We start from the raw sequence: 15,897 nt of genomic DNA on the forward strand, positions 1-15,897 counted from the left end.
ACTATTTGATAAAAATAAAGATAACATCAAATAACTAATTCTTAGCTACTATCTATTTAAATTATAATCAAATCAGAATGGAAGAAAGATAGAGATAAAGGCATTCAAGTTCAACTACTTAACAGATGTCCTAAAGACATTTGTCGATAATAAAAAAGTTAGCAACAGATTTAGGATATTAAATATAAGCTCTATTTTTCATTTTATAATCTGTTGGCGGGAATTGAACAAATGAGTATAGAAGAAATGAATTAGATAAAATGTAAATTTAAAGCTCATCATTAAGAAAAACAAAAACAAAAACAAAAACAAAAACAAAAACAAAAAAAAAACACACAAAACTGCTACAATCAATTTCATTCTCTGAATTTCGTGGCACTTCACATTCTTCCTCAAAAATTAGTGTCTATTCGACAGAAGGATTTTATGATCAGTGATAGGTATAAGAGTAAACGGCATGATGCAGGAAAAAGAAACAAAAAATTGCTAACAAATTAAACGAATGAATTACTACAAACACCTTTAATCAAAAGGAAAAAAAAAAACGAAGTATAAAAAATGAAAAAAGAATATGCGTTACTTCAACGGAACCTTCAAAATCTACAGCTTCAATTTGTCAGGACTCTCGGCAGTATATACAATCAAGCTGTGCCAACAAAACAATGCATTCTCTGAAACTGAAACAAGCAATGGACAAATTATTGATTTTTAATGTAAAGTATATTGATTCCTTCTAAAATTAAGCAATGTTACACACGATACCTCTTCATTTATTAAATATAGGCTTAATTACTCTACTGGGTATTATAATTTAAAAATTTGTGATTGAATCTTTGTATTAGATAAAAATTTTCAACTAAGTCCCCTCAAACTATTTTTTGTTAAAAAATACAAAATATTTTTGGAATGTTTTTGTGTTTGATATAAGATAAATTATGAAATATTCTAAAGACAAATATTCTAATATTATTTAAAAAAAAAAAGAATAACAACTAATAAGGATTTGATTACAATTTTTGTTTATTATAGGGACCCAATTACAAACTTTAATTTCTAAACTCTAAGGACGTAATTTAAAGTTGGACAAAACTATAGAAACTAACAAAATAATAAAATCTTAAATATAAACATTAACCTCGGCTTCCTTGTATTTTATAAAATATGACAACGAACTCCTTTGTACACATTATACTATACTCTGAGAGTTTGGAGTAGGCATCACAATTCAAAGTGTATAGTGTGTAATATCATCTAATCTAATCTAATCTAATCTAATCTAATCTAATCTAAAGAGAGATTATTGAATTTTAATATATTAATCAGACAAATATATAAGATGCTACAAGAGATTAAAGGATCAAAACCAAGTCCAATGCAAAATCAAAGGTTACCCTCAGAAGGTAAAAGGTTTAGAAGAATTACCAGAGCCTAGAAAACAATGTTCATACACCAAATTGAAACATATTGGTGTCAACTCAATCATTTTTTCAGAAATGGTTTCTGGCAAACAAGTAGCCTCTGGTCGCTGCCATTCTGAAGGTCAATTAACCTCGCCTCCCATCGTACTTGTGATGCAAGTGAACGAGCCATCTCAATAGCTCCAAGTTTATCAGTAAGAATAATCCATCCCTACCAACACATGTAACAGCTTGTCCACAGACTAGCCTTGAAAAGGAACACTTAACTAACAATTTGGTCTCTCAAAGATACACACAATATCAATTTTGCACCTAAAAGATTTTTGACATAACTTAGTCCTTGAAATTACATGTGACATCGATTTAATCCCTAACAAACACAACTGAAATCACTTTGGTTCTTAAAAGATGCATTTAATATCTATTTGATCCTTCATTTTTGATGAACTCGATAATTTATCTGATGCCACATTTTTCCGAAGGAACAAAATCATGTCATATTATCTTTCAAGAACTAAACCTACAGCAAAAATCTGATAGGTGTTATGTTGTATGTATCTTTCAAGAACTAAACTTACAGCAAAAATCAGATAGGTGTTACATAGAGCAATCACGGAATTATCACATCGAAAGTTCGATAACATGTAATCATGATATTAAATTTTGTACCTCTGGACGCAGTATTCTATCCATCTCCAAGAACAGGTCTATCATGGTGCACCTCTCTGAAGAAAGATGAGAGAGCAGTCCATTCGCATGAAGCAGATCATATGTCCGGGGGTAGGTTGGGAATGGTTCACACCTAAACATCAATCAGCACATCAAAAATTTGAACAATTTATTTAACATTTGTCATCAATGGCTCTGGCAAAAAGAATTTAAAGATGGAACATAAAAATAGGTGTATGTTCTTCAGAAATAGATTTTGCAATTATCAAAGTCAAATAGGCAAGAGATCAAGTACTTGCATGCGTGCCACACTCCATTCCCGAATTCAGTCTCAAAAGAGGAATTTTTCCAAAAAGAATTTTCCCCCCAGTTAATACCACCGATGTCATTGACATTTTTAATCGAGTAGCCAAATGTGTAAGGTAACACTTTAACGAGGTAAACAATAAACATTAAACAAGGTTTAGTGATATTATCTTCCCCCACAGGTCTTACTCTCAATCAATTATATAAAAAAACCGTCTAAGCCGCTCAACAACTATCAGACTACATAGAAAACAGCAACTTACCAATCATGCTTTACACCAGGGAAACCTCTATCTATTATAAGAGGAAGTGTATTAGAAGCCCCAGTAGGAACTACATTCATGACCCAAACTGCTTTTTTCTCCTCCATAAGGGCTTTGTTCAAACCACCATAATTAGCATTCATGTCCATTACATTGCGTATCATGTTAAATGGTGGCAATGGATCTTCATCTCCTGGTCTCTTTGGATGGTCAGAGAAAATTAGAGGTGTAAGCAAAGACCAATAATCGTTGGTAGCTGATCTCCAGAATTGTAAGTCTTCGGAAAATTCTTCAGGCTCGACTCCTGCTAAGACCAAGGGAGGTCAATGAAAGGGAAAAGCAGTGCAAAATGAGAAAGAAGGTAAGAGATGCTGAATCAAATAAGCTGAAACTTTTTACAAACAATACTTTCCATGGATGTTAAGCTCATCTGAACTCAATTCCAATGTTCTATTCTGTATTGCAATCCAACGCTTGCTAGAGGTACCACTTATGCATCGTACAAGAGGCTGATAATATGACTGATCATTATCATCTTCTTTACATAGCGGAATAGCATGCTTCTTGCTACAGCATAAGGAACCATGTCACTAAAAATAGTCATCGTGATAAACTACTAAACTGATCCATGAAGCAAGCCAATAGCAGTTGATACAGTAATTTCAAATAAACATTGCTTAGTATGTTATCATAAAATAAATAAAGCATTTACAATAATTCAACTATATTTACCGAGATGCATAGCAATGAACATCAGCAGTCTTCTGCCAGATGAATGTCTCATCCTGCTGAGCTAGAAGAATCCAACAAAGTTGCTGGGTCAGGTCTCCCATTGTTGTTAACATGTTTCTCTTTTTCTCCCGTGATGAACTTCCTTGTGGCCGGCTATTAGGTGAGGTTAAAACAAAGTATCCACCAGGTCTAAGAACACGGTCAACTTCTATAAGGGACATCCCATCTGTCAAATCCTATATCATGTTAGAGTAAAAATGTAAAATTAAAGGCAGCAGCAGTTCATACAGAACCTAAATATCATAGAAAGTCTACTCCAAAGGAAGCAAGAACAAAAGTTTTACAGTTCATTAAAAGTCTAACAGCTAAGTCTTGCCCCACTAGGTACCATTGGCTACATGGATCAAATGCAAAAATATTCATTCATAAATCATGCCAAATTTAACCCATTCTATCATCAGCAATAACAATACACCATCACCTTTTTCATCCCAAATGATGTCACATTGAGCACAGTGAACCATGTCATACGAAAACAACGGATACGGAAGCTGTCTTGCAACAAAGTTCCCAACCACAGCAGGAAGGCCTCGCTCAAGAGCCAACTGTACCTGACTGCCAGTCACTTCATACCCCGAAACACACATTGCCATTAAGTTGAGTGATGAGAAATGAGCTCCCAAGCTACCAAACCCACAATTAATGTCTAGTATGGTGCGTACCTGCCATAATGTAATCAATATAAGATAAGAGACAAACCTTGCAGAAAACTGGCCATCTCAGACATTATGGTCCTCGAAAGAAACAAATTTGTGATGACAAGATTATGGAAGACTTACACCAGCTTGAGGAAACTCTTTGTCACTTCCCAACCCTATCAGCTCTGCAAGTTGGCGGGAGTAATCTTTTACCCCATCATAGATAAGTCCATCCTCGGAGCGAAAAGCAATTTGATTCTCCTCTAGTAGCATTAACCTATACATTTATTGAAAAAATTTAGAGATATTAAAACCGTAGCAGTTAATATCCAATCAAGATATTATCTATTATAGCCCTTGTCCGAATTATTGTTTTAGCCAAAGGAAAAGTTCAACCACTAGCAGCTAAGAAAAAGTTATACCTTTTAGTCATACTTCCAGATGAAAGAAATTGGTCTTTGGTTATCTTCACATTTCCACTCCATATAATATCCCTACTGGCTGGCCATTGCAAGGGAATCTTATATTCCTTAGGAGGACGAACCAAACACTTCTCAGTGCCAACCAAAAGTTCACAATGCCTGTCAAACTCCTCACCTTCTTTAAACCCCGCTAACAAATTGGCCGATACATTATAGCAAGGGACAAAATTCTCACTTTCCTTGCTGCAAAGGTTGAGTTCTCTATTCCCAGCAGCACTTACTAAAACAGATCTTAACTCCAAATAATCAACCGCTGCTTGTTCTTTAATCCTCCTATAGTTAGTATAAATGAGAGATGCAGGAACGTGAGCCGCTGGATCAATAATGCCCACAGAAGATGAACCGAAAATTGCAATCAGCGCGAGCAGAATGATCAGGCACAGGATTAGCCTGCTCACTGGTTGTCTAGAGCCAATTTTTATGAACAATTTATTGAACCAGGAGCTTCTCATGTCCAAACCCTTAAACTGATTCAAAACACTCCCTAAATTGTAAATTCTGCCAGCACGAAATCCCAACAGCAGCAAAACCCAAAGCCAGTTATAACATGGAAGGTTCTACTGCTACATATGTTACCATGAATCCTCACTATCCCAACAAGCATTGAAACAATAGCTCACACTCCTACCCCAATAACGGAGGAATGGGTTCATCAAAAGCAAAACAACTCGGAAAAGAAAAAAATGTACCGAATTCTGAATCAAACGCAATTATGATTGAACCAATCAGATCCCTGCAACACAAATTCAAAGAGATTAATTAACTTTGTTAATAATCAACGCACTGCATTTCACATTTTGCACTCCTATCATTAAAAAATGAAACTCTCCAACAAAACAAACAAAATGAAATAGATCAGATCAAAGGTGTTAAAAGCCGAGAGAGAGAGAGAGAGAGAGAGAGAGAGAGAGAGAGAGAGAACGGGGAATTAGGGTTTATAGAGTTAGTACCAGAGAAGTTGGTGTTGGTTAAAGAAGATGAAGAAGGAGAAGGAGAAGAAGAATAGTGAGATTGAAAGAGCAAATTGGGTTGGGGAAGCTTGTGAGTGCAGTTTCTTCCTCTGTATGTTTTGCTGGCTCTGTCTGCATTTGCAATTTATATGCCAACAATCATTCTTAAATCAGATCCAAAAAAGAAAACAACAAAAAAAAAAACATTTATTAAAGTTTTAATTATTTGAGCACGGGGTGCATCCAGACGTACTTTTGAAAGAACATACCAAGGGACCAATACCTCTTGTCATCTCTATCCCGATTTCCCACTAAACTCATCTCAATTGGGGATTCAAGGGACCTTATGACAAGAGCGTCATGGATGCCGATATGTTCTTTCTTTCCAATACTGGAACTTCTCATGGATCGGATCAGTTTCATTTCTGATAGGCAGGATCCTCAAGAATGAGGCAAGCCTAGAGCATACGTGAAACTAGTAAGCAAAGATAAGCATATTTGGAGACTCAAGATTTCAGAGAGAGAGAGATTTAGAGAGTATTCATGGTGAATATCTTACAATGGTTATATTGAAAGATCATGTTCTGATTTTTACAATGGGAGAGCCCTCTATATATAGAGGCTCTTGGGTAGTGGAGGATAAGAAAGAATCTTATCCATCATTACAACAAGACAAACAACTTTAAGCAAACTACTCAAATACAGACACGTGGACTGTACTACTAAGAGATAAGAAGGAATCTTATCTTTGGTTACATCATGACAACTTTATCTCACATCACTCTTTTTTATGATTATGAAAGGACAAACTTACTTTATGTCACACCATATTTTACATGATTATAAAAGACAAAATACCATAATTACTTTTGGACATCATGGTTGTTGCTGGGTCCCATTCTTCACGGACTGTATTTCGTAATGGGCTTATGTTCATCAATATCATCCACAAGGTTATGTGGTCCTTCTGTGTATTGATTCTCAGTGTCATCATCTTCAATTCCAGCATCCACATATGTAGGGCTTGGCAGTAGTGGATAGACCCTTGATCCTGGTTCTTCATCGTCATAGCCATACGTGGCTTGATCTACAAGAGGAGAATTCCATGGGTGTTCATTCTGGTGGAGTGGCGGGGTAGGATAAGTCACAGATGAAGCAAGAAAATTAGATTGGAATTCTCTTAATTCTTCTTGTATGGTCCTGGAAGAGGAAGCTTTCTCTTCTGATGGAAGTGAGAGTCCTTCAATGGCTCCTGTGAGAACATCAACATTAGGGTTGTTGTGGAAGGTGAGATGTTTGGCTAGATTGTTGAGACAGTGTTTCTCATTTGTTGGCCATATCTTTGAATAACCAACAATGTTAAAGTTATTTCTGGTGTAGAGGATCTCATCTCGATAGGCAAATAGCCTTCTTAAGACAAAGGCATAATAAAACCTGTGTCTCAGCTTATCAGGGATGTTCCAAACATCATGGTCTGTTAGTGCACTGAAGAGTTTTCCTCTCCAAAAAGGAATAGGTGCAAACATCTTAAGAAGTTTCTCAAGATTTGTTCCTGAGAAGCTCTTGTCACAGAGAAACCTGTACATAGCAATTCCAGGAACTATGATGGCGCAATCATACTGGACAGTGAGCGCCCACATGAACCACAGCATTTCTTCAGGAATTTCACCTTTGATGATGGGTATGATATGATAAGGTGTTTTCGGGTGAAAATGTTGAGGTTTTGCTGTAATTTGGGTAACAAGGAGGAGCCTGTGTAACCAGTAAAACAGGCATTCTTCAGCTAGGGTCTTGACCTCAGCAGCAGTCCTAGGTCGAAGGGAAAAAGGAAACGGTCCAGGTTCTCTTCTATAGAACTTGTGGTCTTGAGGGCAGTCTGGAAGAGGGAAGGTTGGTGGTGAAGCTCTATCCATGGCTAGGATGTGAAGAACTTTGGGTGGAGGTTCTTTGGTTGGTCTGGAAAGGTAGTCAGCTATGGTGTTGTGGTGTCCTTTGATGTGTCTTACTGTGAATTTATAGCGTGAAAACCAATCTTTCCATCTTAGAAGTTGTGAGTTTGGTAGTATCTTCCCTTTGGTTTCCAGCATGGACGGGAAAGACGTATTGTCCATTTCCACAATGAAGTGATATGCACTCAAGTGAAAGCTGAACTTTTCGATTCCTCTTTTGACTGCAAGAATCTCCTTGTATGTAGCATGGTAGTGTTTCTCTGACTCCTTGAACTGTCCGCTAGCATGCGCACAGTAGTGTCTTGTTCCATCAATCTCTTCAAGGAGAACAGCTCCCCAGTAGTTATCACTAGCATTAGTTTGCAGGATGCGTTGTCCATTGCTAGGAATCTTCAATGGTGGGGGTTTCTGTGCTACTTCTTTCAGGTGCTTGACAGCTGTCGTCTGTTCAGGACCCCAAGGTGGGGGTTGCTTTTTTAGTAGCTTTGACAACTGGCTTGTGTGTCTCGTCACATCCGGAATAAAGTCACGGATGTAATTGATGATGCCTAAGAACTGTTGGACCTGCTTTGTTGTCAGGTGGTTATCAGGGAAGTTTAACAGTTCCTTTGAGATGTGCTCTCCAGGCTGGAAAAACCCATTATTGAAAGTCATTCCCAAAAAATCAACTTGGGCTTGACCAATAAGGCTTTTCTTTTGAGATAGCATTATTCCATATTTTTCCACAATTTCAGTAAACTGAATCAGAAGGGCCTGATGAGTTGGGCCGTCTTTTGAGAACAGCAGAATGTCATCTATGTAGATGAGAGCTGAGTGGAGTATGGGCTCAAAAATTCTGATCATAGTCTTTTGGAATAATGATGGGGCTACCTTTAGTCCAAATGGCATGACAGTCCATTGGTACTGTGCATCAGGTATGCAAAAGCCCGTCTTGTATCTGTCTTTGGGGTGAATACCCAGTTGCCAAAATCCTGCTTTAAGGTCAAACTTACTAAAAAGTTTAGCTTCACTAAGGCGAGGAGTTATGGCGTCAATCCTTGGTAGTGGAAACTTATCGTCTTGTAAGAAGAGGTTTAAGGGTTTGTAATCAATTACTAACCGCTTCTTTCCTCTGATCTGTTCAGACCTTTTTTCCACATAGAATGCTTGGCATGCCCAGTTGGAAGTTGTTGGTTCAATTAAACCTTGCTTCAGTAACGAAGCGCATTCTTCTTTTGCTAACTTCAGATCTTCAGGATTCATTCCTGAATGGGTTGCCTTGGTAGGGTTGATGTCTTCATTCTTCTTGAAGGGCAATTGAATGAAGAACTCTTGATTCTTCCATAAAGGAAGAGGGTGATCAAATTTGTCATGGCTGTCACAACAAGTTTTCAGTAACCTGTTCTGGATAACTTCATAGTCTGAAGGAGCCTTGCTAATTTCATAGATGCCTCTGTTTTCAAGAAATGGCAAGAACTTCCTTTTGAATTTTAGTCCTTCAGGCCATATTGACATTCCCTGCGTTTGGTAATATGCATCAAAACCAAACAGTACATCTTTCTCAGGGAGGTAGCTTCCCAGAACCTTCAGCCAAATCACCATTTCAGGAAATATTTGTAGCCCAACATTTCCTCTAGAAATATGGTCAATGGTAAATCTTCCTTGGCTGGCTGTTGTGTAGATCTTGTCATGAGGAGCCCAAATCTCATCAGGTAACAGATTGGGCCTGACTACAGTTGCACAAGATCCTGTATCAAGCAGTGCTACGACCTTTTTTGGCACATCATACTTGGATGCCAAAAGTTTGAGTTTGAAGTGGGGTCGTTGGATTCCATCAATTCTTTTGGAACCTAAGCTTCCTAGACATCCTCCTTTTGTCATCCACTGTTGAGGCGGAGCAGGTGCCATATAGTGGATTGGTCTGTAGTCATCATCAGAAGAACTATCTTCAGGATCATGAAGCATGTACTTCGTGTATTCATCTGCTTCTGACTGTTCTTCAAGGATCGATTCAAGATCTTCATCATCTCGGGTTAAGACAGCATCTTATAGAGATTGAAGCATCTTGATTTCTCTTTTGCTTGTCTGCTTCTTATTGGGACATTTCTTGGCAAAGTGTCCAGTTTGTCCACAAAGAAAGCATTTGTTAGTTCGCTTGTCCTTGAAAGTCTTTTTTCTGAAAAACCGTTTCTTTCCTTTGGACTTTCTTCTTCTGCCGAAATAGCTTTGATCGAAATCTGATCGTCTGGTTCTTCTGTAATGGTGCTTCTTTTTTGTGTGGCAATCACATGAGTCTTTATCCTTGCATTTGATCTGCAGATAAGACTTGTTGCATGCTCCCTTTAGTTTAAGGGAATTCTTAGCTAGTTGTTTGAACAAGTCTTGCTGGTTGCAGAGCTTGTCAAGAGCTGCTAGAGCCAATTGATAGATTTCTCCGAAGGTTATCGTTGGAATATCCTTCTGGTAGATGGCCATTGTTCTTCGTATCTCTGGTAGGAGCTCTTTTGGAAGTGAAGCAAGATACACTTCCTTAAGCGTTGAATTGCTCTGTCCTCCAAGAGGATAGTATTTGGCCTGCATTCTTTTGAAATGTTTTTCCAGATCTTTCTTATTAAGTGAACAGCATTTCATCTCATAGTATTCTTGGGAATTTCTCTGCTGGATAATCCCAATGTCTCCTAGGAATTCTCTATGCAATCTTCCTAGAAACTGAGCAGCACTTCCACCAGTGAGTTGCATACGCTCATACTCACTTAGTGTGTTTATCCATTCTCTAAGATTACCGGTCATCCTGGTGACGAACTCAGAGAGTACTTGCTGGATATCTGCATTAGGAATGGACATCTTGGTATCAATCCAGGCTCCAAAATCATTCAACATTTCTCTGTATTTGTGAGGAGGAAGGTTATCGAAAGTGAAATAATGGTTGTCTGCTTTCGTCTGAGTGGGCTTAGTCTGTGGGAGATCATCATCTTCTTCTTCTACGACTATTCCCTCTCCTTCTTCTTCTGAGGTTGGGTTAGTCTGATCAACCATTGCTATTGCAGAAAGATCTGCAATTTGATCTTCCTCAGATGATTCTTCAATCGAAAAGTTTGACGAGTCAGACGTTACTTCTTCAAACGAGTCACTTGGAGTGATGTCTGCATTAATCATTCCGATTGTCCTCTTTTCTGGTACCTCTTCTTCTTTTCTTTTGGGAATCTCTTTTCTGGTACCTCTTCTTCTTTTCCTTTGGAAATTGCCTCAGTTTTTTCTCCAGAGATTTCTCCTCTGAGAAATTCTCTTTCTGACCATGGTGGATTATGCATCCTTTTTTGTGAAGGTCCTGTAGGTTGAACCGGGTGTGGCTTAGGCTTTGTGTGAAGTCGTCGGGCAAGATGGTAATGGGTTTTAAAGATGTTGTCATAGTCAGGTTCATTTATGGTTGGCTGCTGTGGAGGAATGTAAGTGGGTGTGTACATGGGATACTGTGGTGGATATAAGGCTAATGGATCTGTGGCCAAAGCTTGTGGCTTGGGTTGTCTGGCTTGATCTTGTTCGATCTGTCTGATCTGGGCCTTGATACGGGTAAGCTCTTGGTCCTTTTTTTGGAATTCTGGGCCAAAGTAATGGGTTTGGATGTAAGCTTTTAGGTCTTGGTCAAGTTTTTGGGCTTGTGTGGTCAGTCTATTTTTTAGCTCATTGATTTGGGTTTGAACTGAGTACACTTGTGAGGATAAGTTGTCTGTCTTCTCAACGAGTGTTTCCAAGGTGTGATCGATTCTCAACAGGACTTTGTTTTGGCTAACAGCATTCTCCGTTTGCCAATTCAGGACCTCATCTTGAGGTGAAGTTGACTGAACTCCTTGTGGAGTTACTCCTTTTGGGGCTATATATGGCCGTCGAGTAATCCTTTGACTGTCAGTGGAAACCTGTAGAGGAGGAAACTCTTGTTCATAAGGCTTGAGAGTCGCTATGCATGGTGTGAGAGTTGCTATGCATGGTACAGCAATAGGATCTGAGAACTGGGGCCTAAGGATCTTCTTTTTCTTCTTCCTTAGATAAAACCTTGGTGGTTCCTCAGGTTCATCTGGTGGGTAGAACTTTGGAGGAGCAGTACAGCTCTGCTTCCTGTTCTTCTTGGACTTCTTCTTTTTGTAGTAGTCCTCATCTTCTGATTCTCCCCAAGCATCACAGTCACAATCTGAGTCACACATATTGTGATCAACATCCCATATGAAATGGCCATTGACGTGTGAGACATAGAGGGCTCTCCCATTGTAAAAATCAGAACATGATCTTTCAATATAACCATTGTAAGATATTCACCATGAATACTCTCTAAATCTCTCTTCTCCAAATATGCTTATCTTTGCTTACTAGTTTCACGTATGCTCTAGGCTTGCCTCATTCTTGAGGATCCTGCCTATCAGAAATGAAACTGATCCGATCCATGAGAAGTTCCAGTATTGGAAAGAAAGAACATATCGGCATCCATGACGCTCTTGTCATAAGGTCCCTTGAATCCCCAATTGAGATGAGTTTAGTGGGAAATCGGGATAGAGATGACAAGAGGTATTGGTCCCTTGGTATGTTCTTTCAGAAGTACGTCTGGATCCACCTTCCAACGATAACCTTCGGAGAAATCTATCAATTGGCTCTAGCAGCTCTTGACAAGCTCTGCAACCAGCAAGACTTGTTCAAACAGCTAGCTAAGAATTCCCTTAAACTAAAGGGAGCATGCAACAAGTCTTATCTGTAGATCAAATGCAAGGATAAAGACTCATGTGATTGTCACACAAAAAAGAAGCACCATTACAGAAGAACCAGACGATCAGATTTCGATCAAAGCCATTTCGGCAGAAGAAGAAAGTCCAAAGGAAAGAAACGGTTTTTCAGAAAAAAGACTTTCAAGGACAAGCGAACTAACAAATGCTTTCTTTGTGGACAAACTGGACACTTTGCCAAGAAATGTCCCAATAAGAAGCAGACAAGCAAAAGAGAAATCAAGATGCTTCAATCTCTACAAGATGCTGTCTTAACCCGAGATGATGAAGATCTTGAATCGATCCTTGAAGAACAGTCAGAAGCAGATGAATACACGAAGTACATGCTTCATGATCCTGAAGATAGTTCTTCTGATGATGACTACAGACCAATCCACTATATTGCACCTGCTCCGCCTCAAATTTGGGCTCCTCATGACAAAACCTACATAACAGCCAGCCAAGGAAGATTTACTATTGACCATATTTCTAGAGGAAATGTTGGGCTACAAATATTTCCTGAAATGGTGATTTGGCTGAAGGTTCTAGGAAGCTACCTCCCTGAGAAAGATGTACTGTTTGGTTTTGATGCATATTACCAAACGAAGGGGGTGTCAATATGGCCTGAAGGTCTGAAATTCAAAAGGAAGTTCTTGCCATTTCTCGAAAACAGAGGCATTTATGAAATTAGCAAGGCTCCTCCAGATTATGAGGCTATCCAGAACAGGTTACTGAAAACTTGTTGTGACAGCCATGACAAGTTTGATCACCCTCTTCCTTTATGGAAGAATCAAGAGTTCTTCATTCAATTGCCCTTCAAGAAGAATGAAGACATCAACCCTACCAAGGCAACCCATTCAGGAATGAATCCTGAAGATCTGAAGTTGGCAAAGGAAGAATGCGCTTCGTTACTGAAGCAAGGTTTAATTGAACCAACAACTTCCAACTGGGCATGCCAAGCATTCTATGTGGAAAAAAGGTCTGAACAGATCAGAGGAAAGAAGCGGTTAGTAATTGATTACAAACCCTTAAACCTCTTCTTACAAGACGATAAGTTCCCACTACCAAGGATTGAAGCCATAACTCCTCGGCTTAATGAAGCTAAACTTTTTAGTAAGTTTGACCTTAAAGCAGGATTTTGGCAACTGGGTATTCACCCCAAAGACAGATACAAGACGGGCTTTTGCATACCTGATGCACAGTACCAATGGACTGTCATGCCATTTGGACTAAAGGTAGCCCCATCATTATTCCAAAAAACTATGATCAGAATTTTTGAGCCCATACTCCACTCAGCTCTCATCTACATAGATGACATCCTACTGTTCTCAAAGGACGGCCCAACTCATCAGGCCCTTCTGATTCAGTTTACTGAAATTGTGGAAAAATATGGAATAAAATTGTAGAAAAATATGGAATAATGTTATCTCAAAAGAAAAGCCTTATTGGTCAAGCCCAAGTTGATTTTTTGGGAATGACTTTCAATAATGGGTTTTTCCAGCCTGGAGAGCACATCTCAAAGGAACTGTTAAACTTCCCTGATGACCACCTGACAACAAAACAAGTCCAACAGTTCTTAGGCATCATCAATTACATCCGTGACTTTATTCCGGATGTGACAAGACACACAAGCCAATTGTCAAAGCTACTAAAAAAGCAACCCCCACCTTGGGGTCCTGAACAGACGACAGCTGTCAAGCACCTGAAAGAAGTAGCACAGAAACCCCCACCATTGAAGATTCCTAGCAATGGACAACGCATCCTGCAAACTGATGCTAGTAATAACTACTGGGGAGCTGTTCTCCTTGAAGAGATTGATGGAACAAGACACTACTGTGCGCATGCTAGCGGACAGTTCAAGGAGTCAGAGAAACACTACCATGCTACATACAAGGAGATTCTTGCAGTCAAAAGAGGAATCGAGAAGTTCAGCTTTCACTTGAGTGCATATCACTTCATTGTGGAAATGGACAATACATCTTTTCCATCTATGCTGGATACCAAAGGGAAGATACTACCAAACTCACAACTTCTAAGATGGAAAGATTGGTTTTCACGCTATAAATTCACAGTAAAACACATCAAGGGAAACCACAACACCATAGCTGACTACCTTTCCCGACCAACCAAAGAACTTCCACCCAAAGTTCTTCACATCTTAGCCATGAACAGAGCTTCACCACCAACCTTCCCTCTTCCAGACTGCCCTCAAGACCACAAGTTCTATAGAAGAGAACCTGGACCGTTTCCTTTTTCCCTTCGACCTAGGACTGCTGCTGAGGTCAAGACCCTAGCTGAAGAATGCCTGTTTTACTGGTTACACAGGCTCCTCCTTGTTACCCAAATCACAGCAAAACCTCAACATTTTCACCCAAAAACACCTTATCATATCATACCCATTATCAAAGGTGAAATTCCTGAAGAAATGCTGTGGTTCATGTGGGCGCTCACTGTTCAGTATGATTGCGCCATCATAGTTCCTGGAATTGCTATGTACAGGTTCCTCTGTGACAAAAGCTTCTCAGGAACAAATCTTGAGAAACTTCTTAAGATGTTTGCACCTATTCCTTTTTGGAGAGGAAAACTCTTCAGTGCACTAACAGACCATGATGTTTGGAACATCCCTGATAAGCTGAGACACAGGTTTTATTATGCCTTTGTCTTAAGAAGGCTATTTGCCTATCGAAATGAGATCCTCTACACCAGAAATAACTTTAACATTGTTGGTTATTCAAAGATATGGCCAACAGATGAGAAACACTGTCTCAACAATCTGGCCAAACATCTCACCTTCCACAACAACCCTAATGTTGATGTTCTCACAAGAGCCATTAAAGGACTCTCACTTCCACTCACAGGATCCATTGAAGGACTCTCACTCTTATCAGAAGAGGAAGCCTCCTCTTCCAGGACTATACAAGAAGAATTAAGCGAGTTCCAAGCCAATTTTCTTGCTTCATCTGTGACTTATCCTACCCCGCCACTCCACCAGAATGAACACCCATGGAATTCTCCTCTTGTAGATCAAGCCACGTATGGCTATGGAAACATAGAACCAGGATCAAGGGTCTATCCACTACTGCCAAGTCCAACATATGTGGATGCTGAGATTGAAGATGGTGATACTGAGGATCAATACACAGAAGGACCACATGACCTTGTGGATGACATTGATGAACATGAGCCCATTACGAAATACAGTTCGTGAAGAATGGGACCCAGCAACAATCATGATGTCCAGAAGTAATTATGGTATTTTGTCTTTTATAATCATGTAAAATATGGTGTGACATAAAGTAAGTTTGTCCTTTTATAATCATAAAAAGGAGTGATGTGAGATAAAGTTGTCATGATGTAACCAAAGATAAGATTCCTTCTTATCTCTTAGTAGTACAGTCCACGTGTCTGTATTTGAGTAGTTTGCTTAAAGTTGTTTGTCTTGTTGTAATGATGGATAAGATTCTTTCTTATCCTCCACTACCTAAGAGCCTCTATATATAGAGGGCTCTCCCATTGTAAAAATCAGAACATGATCTTTCAATATAACCATTGTAAGATATTCACCATGAATACTCTCTAAATCTCTCTCTCTGAAATCTTGAGTCTCCAATATGCTTACCTTTGCTTACTAGTTTCACGTATGCTCTAGGCTTGCCTCGTTCTTGAGGATCCTGCCTATCAGAAATGAAACTGATCCGATCCA

At 39.1% G+C, this 15,897-nt stretch overlaps 1 protein-coding gene across 2 annotated transcripts; it reads right to left on the reverse strand.

Annotated features, from left to right (window-relative positions):
• Positions 1-342: 342 nt before the first annotated feature.
• Positions 343-5,643, reverse strand: LOC107489523 (probable methyltransferase PMT4). 2 transcript variants are annotated; one of them, XM_052262347.1, is made up of 10 exons: positions 5,519-5,643; positions 4,509-5,301; positions 4,228-4,363; positions 3,870-4,110; positions 3,389-3,614; positions 3,067-3,223; positions 2,657-2,958; positions 2,088-2,220; positions 1,423-1,629; positions 343-671 (listed from the first exon to the last, which is right to left on the reverse strand). In XM_052262347.1, the coding sequence occupies exons 2-9, from the start codon at positions 5,018-5,020 to the stop codon at positions 1,480-1,482; spliced, it is 1,857 nt and encodes a 618-aa protein (XP_052118307.1). In that variant the 5' UTR covers positions 5,021-5,301; positions 5,519-5,643; the 3' UTR covers positions 343-671; positions 1,423-1,479. The 2 variants fall into 2 exon arrangements, with proteins under 2 accessions (XP_052118307.1, XP_052118306.1); XM_052262346.1 differs by having other exon boundaries at positions 343-677.
• Positions 5,644-15,897: the final 10,254 nt, after the last annotated feature.

The sequence above is a fragment of the Arachis duranensis genome, chromosome 5 (assembly GCF_000817695.3).
Source record: "Arachis duranensis cultivar V14167 chromosome 5, aradu.V14167.gnm2.J7QH, whole genome shotgun sequence".
NCBI lineage: Eukaryota > Viridiplantae > Streptophyta > Magnoliopsida > Fabales > Fabaceae > Arachis > Arachis duranensis.

Excerpts from the sequence above, each read along its gene's own strand:
- LOC107489523 (XM_052262347.1), bottom strand. The coding sequence starts at position 5,020 with ATGAGAAGCTCCTGGTTCAATAAATTGTTCATAAAAATTGGCTCTAGA. Across the intron at positions 3,615-3,869 it reads CATCATTTGGGATGAAAAAG|ATGGGATGTCCCTTATAGAA; the intron begins GTGATGGTGTAT and ends AGGATTTGACAG. Across the intron at positions 3,224-3,388 it reads GTTCATTGCTATGCATCTCG|CAAGAAGCATGCTATTCCGC; the intron begins GTAAATATAGTT and ends CTTATGCTGTAG.